This window comes from Xiphophorus maculatus, chromosome 6 (assembly GCF_002775205.1).
Source record: "Xiphophorus maculatus strain JP 163 A chromosome 6, X_maculatus-5.0-male, whole genome shotgun sequence".
Classification (NCBI taxonomy): domain Eukaryota; kingdom Metazoa; phylum Chordata; class Actinopteri; order Cyprinodontiformes; family Poeciliidae; genus Xiphophorus; species Xiphophorus maculatus.
Window position 1 is genome coordinate 25,002,381 of NC_036448.1, and position 22,200 is coordinate 25,024,580.

The 22,200-nt window shown below is 36.8% G+C and overlaps 1 protein-coding gene across 1 annotated transcript in view; it reads right to left on the reverse strand.

Moving 5' to 3' along the window:
- Window positions 1–3,008: 3,008 nt before the first annotated feature.
- The window catches only part of lig1 (DNA ligase 1), a 72,909-nt gene continuing 53,717 nt past the window's right edge, over window positions 3,009–22,200 (reverse strand). Inside the window, exons 24-27 of the mRNA XM_014474865.2 lie at window positions 16,059–16,112; window positions 7,024–7,167; window positions 6,286–6,378; window positions 3,009–3,180 (exon numbers count right to left, since the gene is read on the reverse strand). Of these exons, the coding sequence (XP_014330351.1) occupies window positions 3,106–3,180; window positions 6,286–6,378; window positions 7,024–7,167; window positions 16,059–16,112 (366 nt within the window). The 3' untranslated portion in view covers window positions 3,009–3,105. The remainder of the gene's footprint in view (window positions 3,181–6,285; window positions 6,379–7,023; window positions 7,168–16,058; window positions 16,113–22,200) is intronic.

A 22,200-nucleotide genomic window follows, 5' to 3' on the forward strand; every position in this document is an offset into this window, starting at 1 on the left:
AAGCCTAGCTTTACACAAAGAGATAAAAAGAGGGGGGGGGGAATAAGCAGCAGACAGAACTAGACTTGGAATTTCAAAGCTACAATGACTTCTTTCTCAAAGTTCTTGTTCAGCAGACGCAGAGCAGCCCACACACAGAAATAATGGGCAAACCAACAGCCACACACTGGGAATACTTGCATACAGATAAACCATAACAAACAGCACCCTCACATGCTTTTGAGGACAGGAAATCCAAACCACTCTGCATGTGAAAACAGCGACATTATGCCACATGCCGAGCGAGTCACTGCAGCATTTCACATGTAAATGCGACCAATATAAGCTGGAAAGTTGCAAACTGGCAAACACAGACACAAGAATTACAACGACGGCGCTTTCGGTTTATTCCCCTGCATCTAGTTGCATTCAGTGTCGTCTCCTGCTGATGCAAGAGAGGAGCGATAACCGGCTGCACGTCCACCCACTTAAAAGCAGGGAACTGAGCCGTGCATGTGGGGCTGCATGTGGGCAGAGTGGCACATTATCTAAAACACTCATGAGCAGATGTGAAGCAGGTTGGCCATGCTCGCTATGTCGTACCTCATTACTCGATCATTTATGGTAAGTGCTAAGGGACTAAACTAATAACCAAGAAAATTAGCTTGAGGAAGTATTTTTTTAATGGTTTTTATGGCACTAGTGGCCTTTTTTTAAACAGTGACTAGACAAGAGAAAAGGCAAAGGGAGAAGGGAATTGAACAAGGGACAACTGCGTTGAGGACTGTAGCTTCGCCGGTCACCATAACTTTACTGAACAATAAATTGTCCCAGAAGTTATTGCGATAAATGATGATGTTGTTTTGAGACCATTTTCAGGTAATACAACGGTAATTTCATAATAATGCAAGAACGCATTCTCAAAGATCAATAAACTTTAACTTTGCATTTCCATCTCTATATTCTAGGTCTGATTGTTCCATGTTTCCAACACAGCACTTTGTAACTATCTTTATGTGTCTCTGAAGGTTCAGGTAGGAGTTCAGACTCATTTGCTCCTCCTTTGGTTCAAAGATAACTTCAGTTTTGTTTCTGTTCAACCGGAGAGAATGATATGGCACATCCATACATTTAAATGTTCATCTGTTCAGTGCTTGAATGTGTTCAGTCACCTGGTGACATTGTGAGGTAGAGCAGGGCATCATCTGCATAGTTACAATAACTTATCTTTGTATTTGTTATGATCTGAGCTAGAGGTAGATTGTGTAAGAGTGGAAATACTCTTTATGGAGTTGTTTTGTACTGAGGAAATCTGGTGCCACAGAAGGTCAAATTGACCTGGCTCCCAGCTTCCCCTTTGCGTGCGAAGCCGAAGTGAGACGGGAAGAATTTCTGGGAAATAAACTGTTTGGATAGATAACAATAATAATTGGCTTGTTTTGCACCTTTGAAATGGAGCAGATGTTGGAGGTCAATAGGTCTGAATATTCCCAAAGAAACTCCAATACACACTCATTTGAAAGCTGATAGAATTCTTACGCAAGGACACACGTCAAACACAGGCAGTAAACTTACCAACTTACACCAATGAAAATGAGATCCCATAAAACAGACTGACTCTAAGAATACAATGAGATTTGGGGGAGATATTTGAGATTTGACTTTGTACTGTAAGATGATCTGTGGAACAGTGTTATAAATCTCCACCCGCCGTGGCCTGCAGTTGAAGGACTCGTCTCTGAGTATTATTTCTTATCTATAAATACAATAAAGAGTTTAAGACCTTTTCCGATCCTACAATTGTAGATATTAAAACTAGGGGAACCCAGCATGGGGTTTTTAACCAGTCAGGTGTTGCAGCAGATTTAGATCCAGATCTCCAGTAATATAGTGCAGAAGTCCAACAGAACTGTGGCTATCACTGAACACTTTGTGTCAGTGTCAGTACTGCAGTGAGCACCGAAACTGGACTGAATTACGTCAAAATGGTTGGTCATTGTTAAGAGATTGTTGAAACAGTTTTTCAATCATTTTGCTGATGGCTGGAGACTTGCCTACAACTGTGCAATAGCAACTTGTTCAGATTTTTCTTTTTCAGCAACTGCTGTTTTTAAAATGTGAGGAAAAACACCCGACAAGAGGGATGACAGTTTGAATCAGATCAGACACTATGACGGTCAAATCTACTTTCACACTTTTGTTGCATTTTCTTGTCACACTGCCTTGTTTTTGACAGAAATGTTTCAAATATGGCTATTGTAACTTCCCTGGCAGTCGGTATGCTTTCGGTTTATTTTAAGGCCAATATTTTATTTTTTCACAGCGCTCCCTGCAGCTGTTGTCCTTGCTCCATGTGAGTACCTGTGGGCTAAACAAAACTCCCTGAGAAGATAAAAATTTCCGACACAGGCACTCGTTTTGGAAAAAATTCAGAGAAACTCTCACAAAACAGAATCAAAACAAACCCATCACGAAGTGTCTCAGTTTGTCACAAGCACACCCATTTCTCAGATGAAATCATCATCCTGCTGAAAACTCCTCTCTACATCATAATCGCACGTCCTTGGCTCTCAAACTGGCCCCCTTCCCGTCTCCTCCTCACGTCTATGATTGATTCAGGCTGGACAGTTAGCAGATTTTCATCCATCCCATGCTCGCCGTCAGGGCTTCTCTTTTGTCCTACTGTGAGCAACTGTCAGCTCTGCATCTATTCCTGTTCCTAATAACTTTCCTGGGCAGTTGGAAATCTCCTTGGCTTGTCCTCCTATTTCCGATTGCGCTTTTTTTTTTTTTTATTGCTGCTGCAGGAGAAGAAGCTGGGCACAAGTATTGGTATGCCACCTGCGTGCTTTAGCAATGTGAGTTTCAGATAAAGATCTATTAAAAGCGGTAACTGCCAAATCGATGATGGTTTGTGGATTTATGTGCACAGCATGCGCCGAGATGTTTATGCAATTTTCGCCCTCAAAAGGGAAACCGTAATGAGTGAACGTGCAGCTTCAATAAATCAATAACAAATTACAGGAAGCTTAAAACTGGTAGACGCCTTTATTTTCATTCAACAACACTGAAAAGGAGAAGATATTTACAATTACATTGAGATTTTCATCAAATGGCTGCAGAGACTCAGTAGTAGTCCTCCGGGTCAGCTTTCTCCCCTTGATTCTGAATCTGTTGCTGCTTCTTGTACAAATCAGCGATCTGCAGGGATCGAGGAGGAAGAGGAGGAGGAGCAGTGTTCAGATATATAGAGGGAGAGGAAAACAGAAAGCAGGAGGGAAGGAGGAGAAGATCATGAAGTTGGGTCAGTAACACGAAGAGAAAAAGCTAAAAATAACAGTTTGATTATTCATATCCCGAGCTTTGAAGTCGGTGACTCGGAGCTGCTGACTGGGAGACGGAGGGTGTGTTCATTTATCAGGGTTTAGGTCGAGAAGAGAGGTGAGGGGACGGGGTGGGACAGTGAATAATGGGCACGCAGCAGGGGGGCTCAGAGAGCAGGAAACAATGAAACATCACATTATTTATCAAGGTGAAGCTTTGATTCTCCACCTGAAACAGACTGGGCCCAACATGTTCTGGCTCAAGTTCAGGTTCTCCTGATTTCCTCCAACTCCAATGTTTTAATTTAATCCTGAGCATCATCACTGGATGGAAACTCTGTCTACAGGTACATCACGGTGAATTAGAATGTTATTTCAACTTTATTTAAGTGAAAATGTAAAACTCATATAGATTTATAACAGACTAAGCAATGAGTTTCCAGAGTTTATTCTGAAAAAGGAGCCCCAACCACTTACTTAGTGTACAATCCAGGAACATAGTTTTCAATAAGATGATTTTTCTGCATTATAAGAATTTCATTGAGATTTCAGTTTTCATTTATAGAAATAAAAGCTTGAAATAAATCACTGCATGGAATTTCTGTTTTCTTTTAGAGCTGAATCACTAATAAATTACATTTTGAAAGCCATTCTTATTTCTTGAGAAGCAGCTGTACATTTACATGCTGCCAATGTTCCACCTTGATTCCCAAAAGTAATGAACACACCTCCACACTCTGCATTCGAGTCACAGACAGTTTGGAATGTAAAACGGTTCAGATGGGACTCGGGTTTGTCAAGGAGGTATTGGATCTTCGGCCTTAGTTTGTACATCAAGGACAACTTCGGTCAGACCTGTGTATAAACTTTTAATTCATATAGATTTTTCCCCTCTGAAACAAGATAAAAATCAGACGGCATCAAAATAGTCCGACGCTGCGTCAGATAGCATATTTCCCTGTGAAGCTGTGACAGTCAGTGAATTTCAACAGCTCTGCTTTTTTCCTCGGTTTGTGAGCATCAGAGCGACTCGAGGAATCAGTTTGCATCCAATTTTTTACAACATAACAAAATTCTCCTGCAGTGTTTTAAAAGAACAGCAGGTATTAAATGGGGAACTGTGGTTAAAAAAAAAAAGTGTCAATTTTCTGTTTAGGAGCTTTTACATGTTCTTGGTTATTTCATATGAAAAAAGGAAAGCAAAGAAAAACATAGAAAATTACATATTTTTTACTTGCTTATTAAATGGAAACTTAAAATTCAAATAAGCCTTAAAATTATCTTGTCATCCCTCTAAAAAACTAAACTAAAAAAACGTAATGAACTCGCAGCAAATAAATGGTGATTTTTTCCCCTTGTTTACATATGTAATTGTTAAATATCTGCAATGTAATTGCTGAATAAAAAATATTGTTTGTATGAGTTGGTAATCAGAATTAGAAATTAGCTCAAAGAAAACCTGAAACCTGCCAAAACCGGATCAGAGCAACTCTACATCAATGTTTAAACCAGATGTAAACCAAGTTTGAATCATTTCTCACAACAAATTGATACTTTTTGTGCTTTACGAGAAATAAATAGTCTAAATCTCCTGCTAAACTAAGCCGTACTTTAATTCTGCTTAACGTTGATGATGTTGGTTTCCATTTTAAAACATTACGTATTATCTGGTTTTATTTTTTCACAAACATTTACTGTTTATTTAGGTGTATAGTAAGACTGAAATATACGACAAAGTATTAGTGCCATGCTAAAAAACGTTCAAAGGTACAATAACGAGATAAAAGTGATAAAATTAGGAGAGTAAAGTCATAATATTATGATTTTATTCTCGTAATATGACATTAGTCTCATATTTCAACTTTATTCTCATAATTTTATCACTTTTATCTTGTATTTTTAACATTTTTCACAATATGGTCCTACTGAGAAACATTGCACAATAAATATTAATAATAAAAAGAATTAAATATAAATTCTGGGCATGTGGTGCTTTTAGAAACTAAAAAAGAAGTCTCAAAAACTTGCGTTTTTAATCTTTTTCAATAGACGACAAAGCTGCTTCTCTTAGTCCACATCGGGTTAATTTCTTCTTCCAAAAATTATCTGATTAGATGCTTGAAAACACTATGTTTGTGTTAAAGTTGTGCTAAGAGGAGTTGGCCTGTCAGTGAAGCTCATCCAAGCCTTAAGTAGCAACTTGATGCTAAACATGTAGCAGCAGCACGGACGTCCCCAACGCTAATGTCAGCGTCTGCAGTCCACATTTCTAAAGAAGTTCCATGAATGGTCAAGGCTTCATAAAACACAGGAAATCTGAATGGGTAAAATAGTATTTTGCAGGAATCTGACAGTTGAAAAACATAAACAAGAGATTAAAAACAATAAATATCTTTGTTGCTGAGCTCATGCTGACACTTATTCAGCAAAAAGGGCATCAGGGTTGAAGATGTTGCTCGTTTTGTTGATTTTGATTAAAATGTGATTAATTCCAGACCAGTAAAATACTTGGAGGTTTGTGGTTGTGATTGTAATGTAGCGACTTTAACAGTGACTTTCTTCAAAGTGTCGTACGTTGGTCTGAATCTGCAGCTGAGCCTGAAGGAAGCAGCAGCTTTCAGTGAGCAGCTTTGCTCAGACTGCTGCAGGAGACTCCTGCATCCACTCCCGCTTGCATGAAAAATAAAAAATAACACGCTGTCCTTGCAGGGCTGCTCATCCTTGAAATTTTACAGGTCCGCTTTTGTGAAGTGACCATGATGATATTGATTATGATGCGCCACATTTCTGTGACACTTTAAAAGATCCAAACAAACATGACAGATTTTTTTTTTTTTTTAAACCGTGTTGGAGTCATTTTTAGACTGCAGAAGGTCGACGTGCTTAACCTTCTGCTTCAATGCTGTCCGGTTAGCGTGTTTGGTCGTGTACTGGAGGCTTTGTGCTTTAATGCTTGGCTGGTTTTCTACTTAACGTCACGTACCTGAGCTCCGGTGGTGGCGTCCTCGGGCTTCTTGTCGTCTCTGATGCGAAGGAAACGAGGGAACCGCAGAGAAATGCCTTTCTCTGCATCCACCTGAGGACAGGGTTAGCCATTTTAGTACTGTAAAAAGCTGCCGGTACATGTGAGCACTTATTCCTTGTAATTGTAATGCACTCTTTTAAGATTCAGGACTTTAAAAGTAATTATGAGCCCATTTGTTGAGTTTAATTCGAGCTGCAAGACTTAACCCTTTGTCCTGGTTTAATTTATGCCTTTCTAAGCCTTTTATTAGCTTCCATGTGCTGAAGTATCACATTTTCTTTTACCCAATACCCAAAACTGCTTGAAAACGAATCAAATGCTGGATGTAATGACTTTATCCAACGTTTTTGAAGGATTAGAAAATATGTAAATTCCTTCTTTTTTCACTTCCACCTCATCCAAAGTGCAGGTTGTACAATTACAAAAGCAGAAAGCTTGACACAAATGTAAAAAAAGACAAGTATATTAAAATACCATGTATTTTCAGAGCTGTATATTGATGCTAAGTTTTTACTCTGCCAACCCACTGCTCAATAACAAGTATCGTTCCGCTAAATCCGGTTTCTTTAGCAGCAGTTTCATTAACTCAAGTAAGACGCATTAATAATGACTCTTCATTCAGGGCAGCAGACCAGAACTGACGGGATTTATCTGCAGAAACACACAAGGGAGCGGATTAATGCTGGCTGAACTGACCATTCCCATGGCAGCCTTGTAGACGGGCGACAGCGAGAGGTCGGCGCACTTCACCTCCCAAACCTGCACGGCGTCCAGCCACACGTCGGGCTCGGCTGATTGTTCCACGCGGTAGTATGGGCGGGGCTTGGCCAGGGTGTGCTCCTAGAAAACAGGAAATCAGGAATGTTAAACACAGGCTTGTTTATTTATTCCATTCTTTTTCTAGAGTTCAGTCTCTTTAAGACAAGTTTTAATATATAAAGATGAAAATTCACCATTAATTGGTAGAAGTTTTTTTTTTTCTTTTACAGAGGTCAGGTTTTAAAATGTGAAACCCGGATGGGTGGATGATTGACTGACTGGACAGACAGAACAGGAACACAATGATGCATCAAAAGAGATTGATGGACAGAAAGAGGGAAGGATGGATGGGAAAATGACTAGAGTGGAGGATGAAGGGAGAGACAGAGTGGATGACAAAGAGAATCAAACAGCAGGTAAATGGATGGATAGATGGATGGAAGTATTAGACAAATGCAATTACAAAATAAAGTCTGGTATTTCAAATATTTGTCTGTTCTTTTAAAAAAAACTATTTTATTTATAATCCACTTTACATTTAAATCTCAAAGTAGGGGTGCACTGATTGCAGTTTTCTGGCCTATCTTTATAAAGCCTATCTTTAATAAACCGATAATGAACCGATAAATCGAACTTATCGGTTCCGATTTTGGCCAATTTTTTATGTTTGTTTTTGTCTGAAATATTGATGAATACAGCAAGAAAGTCACTGAGTTGTAACAGTGGGATGCCTGTTGTTAACTGGAAACATGCAGCCATGAGCTGATGGGAAGGTCTGTCAGTCAAACCTCTCTGATGGGAGAGAAATAAAGGCCAGAGGTTGATTTTTAAACCTTTGCCGACGTAGATAAGATCAGCGGATAAGATCGGCTTCTCAAAGTGCTACAAAAACAAACTTAACCAATGTAAAAACAATAAAAACTCATTTAAAATATCAATCATAAGATCTTAAGAACAAGAATGTTCATTTAAAAACTTTAAGCAAAAACATTTAGGGTGAACAATAAAATGAAAACATTTGGAAATCTTGTTAAAGGAATAAGAATGACATTCCTGGAGGTGAATCGGTATCTCAGTCTGACCTTGATTTAGATTAAAAAAACATTTCTGAGTGAATTGTTAACTAGACTGTAGCAGGCCAGATAACTAGGTCACATTAAAGCAGTGCTGCTGTTTCCCAGCACATTATTTATACTGTAGGAATTCAAGGTCTAATGCTCTAATACACACTGAATTACAATGCATGAGCTGGCAGGTGTGCAGTCTTATTAAAAGTTGTGGCTGATTGTCATAAGTTTTGTCGAGGCTCAGAGTTGTAGTCTGTAAATTACACTCAGAAACATAATTCAACTTTTTTTATTCTGATGCAACTCCTAAAAATAAAGAAGCAAACACATTTAGAATTAGTCCAAAATGCATCTGAACTTTAGAAACACCTATTAGGGCTGTTGTGTTGCTTTGGAGAGTCAAACTCAGACTTATTAAGATGAAGAACTCAACTATCAATGCTAATCAGCAGCTCAATATTCATCCAGTAGAAAGGCAAAGTTTTAAAGTGCAGCTTCACAGAAAACAAGTGTCAGCATTATTTTTAATCAACTGGCTTAATACAAGCTCAACATCTCACTAGTGTTGCAAGATATAAGAACAATGTAACACTGACAACACTGTGTTTCTATCAGTATAATTTAGTCATTTCGACTTTTTGCATTTTGTTCACTACAAACAAGATGCAAATAAATATCTGTTATTGCACAATAACATATATTTCCATTCACTATAAAAAGATGAATTTTCTGTTTGATAGGAAATCTGACTAAACCTTCTCTTTTTCTGGTCAGTTAGGATTACTAAAATTATTTACATTTATAAACAAAACAATATATATATATATTCTTGCTTTTTTTTATTTACTTTTTTCAAATTCATATGTTTATAATAGATGAATATTTGGTGGAATTGACTTTTAAACTAGATTTAGGTCAAAAGTTTTGGGATTTCCTTCCACATGCTTCTCTTAGTAGCTTGTGGGATATTAGCCCATTTTTCCTGAGAGAACTGCAAATCTTTTCAACTTTGGGGACATTTTTGTTCATGAGAGTGAAGCCATATTTCCATCAACAGTTTTTAATGGGCATTGTGAAGTATCACTTTAGAAAACGTTGACAGAAACGGCAAAATTCTAAATGACTTCCTCAATTTTGCAATTTCCCCCAAATGTAACGATGGCTACTAAGGCCAAATATTTCCACTTTAGTTTAATCAAACCGCAGGAAATGTAACTAAAAATTAAATTCTTTGTCCCAGAATGCATTTGTGAACTTTTGCGTTGCTTCTGGAGTAACGGCTTCTTCCTTGCAGAGCGGCTTTTCAGTCCATCCTCAGTAAAAGCTCTGTTTGTTCCGTGGAAAAGACATTCTCTCCTGCCAGCTTCACTCAGCATCTTTAAACACAAAGTTCTGAACTTAAAAAAGTAAAAAAAATACTTATATAAATACATTGACATTTTTATGAATTTAGAGTTTTAGAAATAATTTTGATAAACCTAACAATCCAAAAACAAGTTGCCTGATTTAATGTCAGACAGTTTGAAAAGAAGAAGTTTGTGTGTCTTATAATTTAGTGAATGGAAATATCTGCTTTAATCCATAAATGAAATCAGGTGTGGGCTGTTATTCTCTGCAAATTGTTGTTCTATGGTTCTATAGTCTATGGTTGTTTTAATTTATAGATTTTAGTTCAATGACTTCCTTTGTCCCTTGAATATTTTTTGGGTTTTGGTTAATTTTATATAGTAACTTCTAGATCAAAAACAGCTGAAATTAGCAAATGTCTGGACTTTTCAACCTTATTTTTCCAATTCCGTTTCTCTAAAACAAAAATATGTGCACTGAAATCAAAGGAAGCATGATAAATGTGAGAAAGGCTTTTGTTGCTTGGGGGTTACCCAGCCTTTCTCTGTGACTTTACAGACTATTACACACACCTTGCTGATTGAACAGTCTTTGATGGTTGACCACGCCTGAGCATGCTAGCATGTATTCCCTGATTTGTACAGAACCACTCCAGACTGAGTCTGGACAGAAAAGCTCTTCATTGATGGATTTAAAATAGTTTCTTTACAAGAATCCCATTTATTCACATAGACAAATTTGTATTTTAAACGCCAGGGTCTCCAGTATAATGGGTTCTAGAATAAACAAAACAAGGCAGCACTGAATGAATTGCCTAATTTTTCGTCATATAATTACTTCATAGTCTTGTATGTATGTGTACAACATTAAAATTGGTGGCTTAATTGCTTTTCAGGAAACTTTGTGTTTAATTCAAGTGCTTGTATCTATCTACCTCAGACAGTCTGCTGATGCTGTGGGTCAGTTTAGTGCAGAAATCACTTCATTTTGAATGAAAACCCCATTAAATAGGTCAAGTACTCTATTAGGTGATGTGTGTTCCTCATGCCTTCAGGAATATAATAATTACACTGTACATGAAATTACAAACTTGACATATTAACACAGGGCAGCTGTCTCTGCTGCATGCAGCAGTGGTGATGATTTCAATGCATTCATTCAGAGTGAGTAAAAATTCATTGAATTATTTTGTAATTTAATGTTTGGTCAATATTACAATTTATTTTAAGAAAGGTGAGAGCTAAAAATCAACTATTTTTCATGTAAGTTCTGGTGGATTTTATTAATGTTTTTCTCATTTTTCTCCCTCAGGCCTTTGTATTGTTTTGATTACTTCTGTCTTTCAAACTTTTACTTTATTTAGATTTATTAACAGATATTCTGACTCTTACATTATTTTCTGCATTTTTAAAGTCTTTTTACTAGCCTGTTTTTAGTGTTATTGCAGGCGGGAATTAATTTGTTTCTTCTTTTAAAGAAAAGTGGCATAAGCAATTTATATTAATTGCATCATAGTCGAAAACCATGCATCAACAAAATAAATATTCCCAAACAATAACCTTTTTTGTGAATAGCTTAACAAGAAAGCTATTCATAACAAAAAGTTATGTGGTTATTCAACCATAAGATTGGTGCAAAGTGCTATTATACCGATTCATGGAACTTCTTTGAAAAAAGTCCTTTTTTTAGAAATGTGGACGCTGGTATTAGTGATGTAGACATCCGTTTGGTGCAACATGTATAGCATTGTGATGCTATTTTAGGCTTGAAAGGCTTCAATGATAGACTGACATAGTCTGACATTAAGTCCATTAAGCACAACAATAGTCTTTTCCAGCGTCCCATCAAATTGCTTTTTGAAGCAAAATATAATTCCTAGTTGACCAAGAAAAGCGGATTTGCCATCTGTCACTCTTTGTGCATCAGATTTACTGCTGTACCAGAAACACTTGAAAACAAAGGTTCCATTGTGAAACTTTAATATGCAAGAAATAAAAAGTGAATAATCTGTGTAATTAACCCTCTATGGCATGGCGTTGCCCTCAGGCAACAAACCACATAGCTGTACCTCACATTGCTCCTTTATTTTATTTTTTGGGGGGCATGATTTTTGACATATTTTTGTCCAAAAAATAGTTCTTTTATGAATATAGTTTTTGTTTGATTTGTATTTCATTTCTCATAATCAGTGTAGACAATCTTGGTGTTCTAGACCAATGTTACCCTGAGGCAACAAACCCAAATCTGGTTCCAGGAGGTGTCAGAGTCCGATTTTATGATTGACATGTAATTAGGGACCACCAAGCTCCCAAAGAATGCAGGAAAATATTTCTTCCCCACAAAAATAAAAAGTCATGCCATAGAGGGTTAATAGAAATTAAAGCATTTTTAAAATATATTTAAAATGTTTATAAATACATGTCTGTATAGAGTTCAATAGTGACCACATAATAAAGGTTTTATATCAGAATAATGATACATTTTGCAGACTTTTCCAGCGTCCCATCAAATTGCTTTTTGAAGCAAAATATAATTCCTAGTTGACCAAGAAAAGCGGATTTGCCATCTGTCACTCTTTGTGCATCAGATTTACTGCTGTACCAGAAACACTTGAAAACAAAGGTTCCATTGTGAAACTTTAATATGCAAGAAATAAAAAGTGAATAATCTGTGTAATTAATAGAAATTAAAGCATTTTTAAAATATATTTAAAATGTTTATAAATACATGTCTGTATAGAGTTCAATAGTGACCACATAATAAAGGTTTTATATCAGAATAATGATACATTTTGCAGACTTTATCAACACTAAAGCAATGAGTAGTTGAAAAGCTCAGTGGGAGCTGTATCCTCTCCAGAGAGACTAGTGTCTTTCAGATGCACCACTGAAAATATCTCAACCTCCCGACTCACATCCTGGTTTGGACGCTTCAAGTCTTTGAACAGCAGCAGCTAGAAAGGAGCCAGCAGAAACCACTGATGCTCCCCTCCCCTCCCAGAGGAAACTTTTTAAACCAACGCTGCATTCTCAGAGCCACAGCCACCTTTAAGGACCGTCACCATCCATCTCCCAGCATGCCACCCCCCACTCTCCCTTCCAGCCTTCAGGAAAAAAGACATAGATCAAGCAGATGCTTGTTGTGGCTTCTCCACAACAAGCATCTGCTGCAGGTCCTGCAGGGTGGTAACCAGCTTCTTCCCACAAGCTGTTGGGATGAGGAACAGACTATGTCCATCCCTGCTGGCAGTAAACAAATAAGTGTGGTTTTTTTATGCATACTTTTTTTTTTTTGCCATAACAGATTGCTTTTACAGTTTTTGTAAAATTTTTGATGATCCAGAGGTGAAAATTGTTACTTTTTTTTCTAACTAAAACCCTTTAAAATTCTTTAAATCAAAGATATATAAAAACAAGTAAATCTTTTCATATAAAGAAATGGAAAACTCCCACTTCTTCAGTCTGAAAATAGCATGTTGTTTGATGTAATTTGTTTTGAGTTGTAATTTGTAATGTTGGAGTTCTCAAAAAATTACTACATTCCTTTAATATTACGACTTTATTCTCATATTATTTTAACTTTATTGTTATATGACTTTATTCTTCCATTACTACAACTGTATTCTTGTAGTATTATGACTTTATTTTTGGAAAAAAATAAAACATCTTAGCCAAGCCCTGATATTTTGTTGTAAATTTGACCTGAATTCAAAGTCGAAATAAATAGAAGCTGTAAAACACGGTTGACAAGCAAAATGGCGGCTTTGAGCGTGTTTACCTTAGGGATAGATGACATGGCTGAAAAACTTCAGCAGCTCTCGTATTAATGCGAAATAGCAGGAAAACACTAATCAGTTAAGGAAACTTAGACCGGCCACTTAAAAGCTATTTGGTTTGTCTCTAATCAGCGTATATCTGTAATTTCTGTGACTAACTTCTCGAAATACATAAACATCACTATCAATGATTTAATTCATCTGATTAATAAGGAAAGAAGAAAACTAAATAAGCAGCAACTTTTTTAACATTCAAAATAGTTTTAGATTGAAGCAATTTTAGAAATAAAATTATTAGTATAATATTTTACAATAATCAATAGTTTTAGTACTAAATGTTAAAGTACTGAGTATTAAAAGTCTAATTTAACATGAATGTGTTGATTGTTTAATTGTATTCTAAATAAAACTACACATTTAAAACAAAAAATGTAAAGATGACTTGTAAAATGGACACTACATGTCTTAAACCACAAACAATAGTTGAAATGTTCAGTCAGCAAAACAATGTAAAAACTCTAAAGCAATTCTTTATATAACTCTGAAGAGGATAGTATTTGTTAGAAAAATACCCAATCCATTAAAATCAAGCTTTTTAACAAGCGAAACAGGAAACTGGGGCTAGCACAAAGCAACCTGCTTCACTTTTATTCCATTGTTATTGGTTAAAAAGCCTCCAAGTGAATCAAAAATCAGCATCTGAGCAGTGAAACGAGGGTTCAGGCTAGCCCTCATTCTAACACAGCACCTCACCACTCAGAGCCGTGTAAACAAGCCAATTGTCTCCCTGCCGAGAGTCCTATTGGCCTGCAGCGTCGCTGCAACAAGAACAGCACGGCCACACCGCCGGCTCGCTTTAATTCACCATCCATCACTTTCATTACAAACCTCTACAGTGTAGGCTTTATCGGCTCCAGGAAAAAAAGAAAAAGTTTTAAACCTCATTCTCAGTCGCTACTTCTGTGAGACTGTTTACACAACAGATACTTAAATCTCTAATGTTTAAATGATTACTTTGTCGATGTAAAATAAATAAAAAAAGGTTGTACATTAACGTATATTTAGAAATGCTGTTTCGAATTCGACAAATTGCTCCATTCTCTGCTGAAACAGCGGCTCTAAAATGAGCCGATGAAGTCAAATGAAGTCGGGCTCTCTCAACAGCTATCATTTTCAGAGAGCGGTTGACAACTGCTTAAAATGCTGCTGCTCCGCTGCTCTGGAACAAACCTCTTCTAATGTAAATTGAAAAAGCAATTCATTACCCAAAGTCAGAAAACGCCCCCACAGTTTCTCTCAACACTGCATTTTTTTTTTTAAAAAGGTGAAGCAGCAGTAATTCATGGATTTCCACATTTGCAAACCAACTGGATATATTTCTGTGTTTAGCTCTGCCTCTTCTAAGGATAAAGCCACTGAAAGAGTTATTGCGTGCATTAGCGATAAGTACTTTGCTTGGTTTTGCAGACTGTAGCCCGGCTCAAGGTTTCTGTGTTTGGTAATGTGAGCTTCCTGGAAAGAGCCTCTGATGAAAGTATTGCATCTGATAATGAGGTGTATGTACTCTTTGTTGTTGCCTCTTTCCTGCACAAAGCTACTGGGGTAGTTAATACATCCATTCACTATTTGCTTTATCTTCCCCACAGAATAGTCTTTCTCAAACTGTGGTCCCCAGAAGCCCCCTACTGGTCCGCAAGGTATTGCAAGTAATTACTATTAATTTGCCTTGGCTTCAGCTCAAAATGCGACGCATACAGCTAGCTTACCAAAGGACTGCGTTTAGAAATAATAATGGATAAGTGGTTTAAAACCAGGTCACTCAAAAGAAAAACCAAAGACACCGCTGGCTTATATGATCGGAGGAAGCCAAGAGTTTTGATAAGTTATTCATGAATGATTTGATTCTTTTGAACCGGTCTATAACCGCGTCTCAATTGGTGAGAACAGTCATTTGTTTAACGACTTTTCTTGCTTATAATGCTCTGCTTGCATGCCAACAGTTATTACTATTTTGAATTAATCAGAAAATAAATACAACAGATAGAAACGTGTGGATAATTTTTAGAATATTTAATTGTTAAGAAGAGGATTTTTATTTCTGCCAAAGCAACTATTTTTCTTTTATTATGCTTCTAAATTACAAACAGCCCTAAAATGTTACTAATTCATACGACACTTGGTAGTAAAGAACAACTTCTTTTTTTATGTGTTTGAGATAATTAGAAAGCTTAAAATACACTTTTTCAGAATATGCAAATAACTCAAAACACAGAGTGCCACCCTTATGAAGATAAACAAAGGAGACAAAAATAACTGAGTTAAGACACTAATATTTTCATGTCAGATTGTATATATTATTGTGTTATTGAGGGGCAATCTTGAGTTAGGTGGTCTGTGTTTGTTTAATGGGTTAAGCCTGAAGAGGTTTGAGAAACACAGCCATGTTTTCTCCTGGGTAAGTGATTTAGTGTGTAGCTATGTTTCTTCACTTTTAATGCCATTCAGGTGAAATTCAAGCACATTTTCTCAGCAAATATTCCAATTAACGATCAACTGATTACTAAATTAGTTGACGATTATTCCAAAAATCGATTAATCACGATTAATTGTTTTAACCCTACATTGAATGATTTCAATGAGTTCTCTCCAAGCATCTGTGTTAAGCAGGATGATTTCGATTGTAAAAGAACAATGTATCAAAACAATAAAAGGTAAAGCAGTCCTGAAACTTGGATTATTTTAGCCCAGCTTTTCACTTCAACACTCATGCAGCTCTACTTCACCTTTAAAAACTTGTAATGCTGCTCCAGATCTTCATCCTTAAAGCCTGTCCCGATCTGCAAAGAGATGAGAAGAGATAAGAGAGGCGCGCACTCATATACACACACATTCCCTCGTGGGGCGACAGCAGACATTTGGCAGCAGGAGGCAGAACACAGAAAGGCGAGCAAATCCCCCCACAACTCGAGCATCTTGTCTGCCTGATTCGCCTAAAGTGTCATGTCGCCTCTCAAAGGATTTGAACTCGCCGAGACACCAGTAAACACCTAAAAGGATGACACACGCTGTGGGAAAGGGGGAAAAAAATGTAGGCATATCAGGAAAATTTAGCATTTAGTCACCGGGAGATATATTCTGCAAGTGACCGTGAGAAGTTTAACTGTACAAGAGCGAGGCAGCATTCAAGGTTTAGAGGTGTTTAATTCAGCTGTGGGACCTTTATGCATTATTTATCTGTTCTCCTAGCGAGCCAGCTGTGGTACAGTTTGTTAGGAGTGAGAACCCAACACCTCTTTCACTGAGCCAATTATAGTGACTTGTTTGTTTAGTTGGACTGATAATCAAATTCCTCCAGCAGCTTAATCCAATCAATAGTGCTGCTTGACTGTGAGATAACATTTCAGAGGCCTACAGGCGTTAAAAACGTGTTTGTAGAAAATGGCTGCAGTTTGACGATAGAGGAAGATATCTTTACCATGAAAGAATAATTTTAGGAATTCAAAGATGTTTTTCATCCATCCATCCATCCATCCATCCATCCATCCATCCATCCATCCATCCATCCATCCATCAGGAGGACCCACGCATGAACAGGGAGAACATGCAAACTCCATGCAGAAAGACTCCGGGCCGGGAATCAAACTGCAGCCCAAGTTTTTAATGTCAATTTATTGTCAATTCAATAAGTTGAAAAAAGGTTGTTGTATCAACCTCCCACACCTCTCAGGTCTTCTGGTTCTAGTCTACTTTGCATCTCAAGAACCAGCACCAAACATAAAGAAGCAGCATTCAGCTGCTATGAACCACAGATCTGGAACTTCCAGAAAACTGCAAAACAGCTGAAACGCTGAGTTCCTTTAAATCAAGACTACAAAGCTTTGTTTAGAGCTGCTCTTGAATCGTAATAAATGCAACATTAACAAACATATTTGACATGTATTTATGGTGATCTGTTACTGGTTTTCACAATTGTCGGCTCTATTATTTGTTTATCATGTTTCTGTGTTGTTCTGATTTAAAGCACTTTGTTCTGCCTAATTGCTGAAATGTGCTATAAAAACAAACTTGGTTGATGGAATTATTCACCTTTACCAGACATACAAAGGAATCAAAAATGACATTTCTTACCATCCCCCAGTGATAAGACATTCCTGACACAAAATAACTGTATAGTGAACAAACAGACCTATTGTCACACTAACTCTCAATTTAAATGATTTACAAAACTAAATTAAAGTAACTAATTCATAAAATAAACAAAACTAAAATAAACATTTCTTCTAAAACATTAGGTCTCAACATGGGAATGATGATGTTTGATACACATTTTTGTTATTGAATTCAATTAATTCCTTTGTCATTGTCATAAAAAATTATTCATATTATTATTAGAATATATAAAGTGCAAAAGAATTCCTCCTTCAAGTCTCATAAACACCAACTATAAAATTATCACCATATACTCAATAATATCCAATAAAAAGCTAATATTAAACCGCAACAGTGATACTGCACCAAACTTTTTTTCACAGAAAGCCTGTCTTGCAATCAGAATCTTTTAGAAATGGAAATCTGAAGTGAGTCTGAAAATCTTAAAATGATCTATAACTGGAAAATACAACAAATTTCACACTTTTCCAGGACTACGAGGAATCCTCAGAATTTCAGTCTCCCTCCTTCACAAGTATAAACCATGTGATAAAGGGTCGTTTTTCCTTTTATTCTTCTGATTTCATGCTGTGCCAAACGTTGTAGGGCTCATGTCTTTCTTGTGTAGCATTCACTTCTGCACCAAAATGTTTTTTTGTATTTTTCGTCAAAAACCAGTAAAAAGGTCTGTAGCTCTGAGTCATCCATGCCTGTTAGGCAAGCAGGCAACAAATGATACAACGAAATCAGAATATTGTATTTTAACTTTTTATATTTCAACTCGGTAAACTAGAATTTGACGGTTCACACTGCGAACAAATAAGTTTAGATTTACATACAGATGTGGAAAAAAGTCCAAAGAGAACAAACGAAATAAGATTTCACCAAGGTGTCTTTGCAAAGCTAACATCACCTGAATCTAAAAGTCCAACTATAAAACTGTGTGCAGCTTTTTACAATAATTTTCACACTGGCTCTGAATGTTGTGGCAAGGACATTTCACTAGGACATGAGCATAAACGTGATCTGCAGGGGAAAAAGAAACAGTGAGTCAAACGCTAACGTACGATCCTCTGGTTTCTTTTGTTCTGCCTCTGCTTCACGCCCAGCGTTGTGGGAGCAAGAAGATGATGAAATGCTGCACACACAGGAGCGCTGGATGCTGCAGTCACACAGCATCAGCTCACAGCCACTGCTGGGCTGCAGCAAAGCAACACAGATAAATGGCATATTTACACAAGTTCAGCTGAATGTTTCTGTCGTTCAGTTCATGTGTCCTGCAGAACACGTCCTTCCTGATTTGAATCCACACAACCATCTCAGTGAGATATTCAGACGGCATGCCACCATTTCTCTTTTGTTTTATAAATATAATTACAGATAAAAGTACTAAACTGCAGTCAGTACTCTGCCTTAGGTCATCCTCTGTAAAAATGATTTGCTTACAAAACAGTTTTTATGAATATACGGAACCATACATGGGTTAGATTTTCTCTTTGGATCATTTTCACTGACTTTTCTGTATTTACAGAACAGCACTGGTTTAAAAACTATTTGAAGATTTAAAAAAGGGAGGCAAGGGACTATGCAACGAAATATTATTAAATCGCGTCTAAATCTTTTGGCATTTACCCAAAAAAATCAAAACCTAATGCAAACCAATCATGAGGATAGAAGTGCATAATGTCGTAAAAACTGGCATAGGGTTGTGAGATCTTTCCAGGTACACGCAGAAAACAGAGCATAAAGGCCTGGGGGAAATAAGTGATCTATGAGTTGATTTAAGTATAATTACAACTGAATATATATATGTGCACACTTAAACACTGAATGATTTTCTGACATTAGTCGTGTATTTTAATCTGTAAGGCTGATACAAACATGATGATTGTGGTTGATAATTATGTATAAAACTTATGTGTTGATCTGGGTGTGTAGACTCGGAGTTGTGATGGATGTGGAGGATGAGATGATTGTGTTAAAAACTGATTTAGAATGAATTAACAGAAGCAGAAATGTCGGTCCTCGAGGGCCGGCATCCTGCATGTTTTAGTTCTCTCCCTGGTGGTACCAACAACCTTTTCAGCATGTCAATGCTCTTCTTAGGCCTTCTAACGAGCCGTCATTTGATCCAGGTGCGTTAAACCAGGGAGAGAACTAAAACATGCAGGAGGCCGGCCCTCGAGGACCGACTTTGGGGACCCCTGAATGGATCGCAGGCTGTGTCGTAATGAGCGAGCTGAGCAGAAGCAGATGGCCTTGCAGAAAAGGGGAAGTTCACGAGGTTAGCGCTGTGAGTCATGCAAGGGCTGATGGTTGGGAAGGGTTGGAACTTTCCACCGACTCATCGAACATGCAAAAAGTCACGTACGCCAGCTATCTCCCCCATACACAACTATGGGCTGAGATAGTATAGAAGACGGCAGAAAGAGGAACAACTTCGCTCTTAGTCCCCGGCGCCGAGACAACTCAACAAAAGGAAGCAGAGGAAACATCAGCAGAGGACCGCACCCTGGAGCCACGGGGAAATTGAGACTTCGAGCCGACAAGAAGGGACAAGATTGATTATATAGAAAAATCAACATTCCTAGTCCTGTGAATCCTAAATCAACTCCAAATGCTCCAAAATCGATTTTAAAATACGTTCAAGTCTTTGCCACTTTGTTACTCCTATTTGCAAGTATTCTGCATGTCGCATTACTCGTCCACTCACCCACAATGGAAGGCTGTTTCGCCCACTGTACGCATTTTGAATAACTCTTTGATATTTTTTTATTTAAGAAAAAGTCAGACACCTGGGCTGACCTACTACTGGTAATTTAAGTTATATATTTTTTATGAACAAAATTATTTTTGTTAAAATATAAACTGAAAGAATTTGAAACAGCATAGAAGCTTATAGAATAGTTCTAAATAAATTATATATTTGTTTATAATATCTTCTTCTCCAGTCACACAATTTAAACATCGTTTCTGGATCAAATTGTGACCCTAAAAATCAGAGTCAAATCACTAGATACTGGAAGTGTCGTATCTTTATATGGACCTGTTCTAATTAAAGAACACCAACAATGATAGATTCTTTATGATCATGTTAACCCCACATTTATTTAAATGTATCATGAATACATTTACACTGAACAGAATACAGAAAAGGGGAAAATTTTACCCAAACTTTTGACATGGAATAATTTTTATTTTACAGAACATTTCAAGCTAAGGGTATGGAGGAGTCTTCATGTCTAGCTGAGGGATAATGATGTGTCACACTGGTTAACATATGCAATAATGCATAAGATGACTTTGCGATTCCAGAATCTGGTGCAGTGCTACCACTTTGTCTCTGCAACCAGCTGGATGTAGGATTTTAGATTAAAGAATTGAAAACAAACCAGTTAAAACTACTGAGTTGTTCTGTTATTGTTTTGAAAAATAAAAATTTGTGAAGATGTCAAACACACTTTTTAATGTCACTGATTTTCATGGGCCATGCTGGATTGAAGGCAGCTTACAGGGAGAACATTTTGTTAAAGAGGCTTATTTTATCACTTTGTTTTCACCTGCAGTTATTATTAGGAACATGGGAGGGAAATCTCTGCAAGACGGACAGTGAAAAGGTCGAGGACATGAGCAGCTCCTCTGCATTTAAAAGTAAAAACAGCTTAATAATAAAAACATGAGATACGTTAAAATATTGCATTGACTTTAGATGCTATGTTTTCAGATCACACTTCGGCGGGATTTTTCCTAATACCAAATAAACAAGGTGGCATCAAATCAAAAAATTCATCTTCTGCACCATAATCTAGTTCTTATAGACTGAATTACAAATAGTATTACAAACAATATTAAGGTTTAAAAAGATGTTTGTGTTTTATTTAGGCCCAACTTTAGTTGCTTGCGCTTCAACTGCAGCAGGTAAAATTATGTCTAGGAATTTAAATCCAATCAAAACAAAGATTACTCTAAGCTACAGTTGTCTTACAAGCTACTGTCTTACATTTCAAAAAGATTTGCAAACTAACAAGATACTAAAGGATTTTAGACTGTACTGAAAATGTACCCAAGAGAGATGGAGATAGAGACATAAAGATAAAGTTATGAATAAATAAAGCAATGTTTTCTAAATAAAACAGAGATTTTTGAAGACTGCATGTATTATTTCCCCACATCTGTTTTCAGATGTGGCTGTGAATAAAGTGATGCACTGGGTATTTTAAGAAAAACAAGAATTAAGTTTTAACAGCAGGTTAATAACTAAATTGAAAGCTGGGCCTTCATAGAGCTAAAATATGTGCAAAAATCATTATAGAAATGCCTGTATATAAAAAACTAACAGAAAGGTGACTGAAGACGTTAAGGTTATGACTAAACAATCAACTATGCACAATTGGCACTGGGAGGTTGGAAAGCAATATTCATGTCAAAAAAATCTTCAAATATGTAGAACTTCAAAGAATTAGGTTTCTATATATAAACTTGAGCATTAATTGGACAATTTAAAACAATGAAACAGTGTGATTTTAATATCAAATAACCAGGTTTTGGTTTGCTGAGGTGCTTCATTCAAAAGAGGAATGTTGTGGTGCCAATACAGTTCTGCTACAATTGCAGCGAACTAAATCTTTTTCTCTTTTCTTTGGGGATAAAAATATTAAGAAAATAATTTTAAAAAATTGAGATGGGGGAAGTTAGAGGACAGAGTAGAGAACAAACTGTGCAACTTGCTTAAGCTCTTTATATCTTAAACACTGAAGTGATCATGCGAGCTTCACA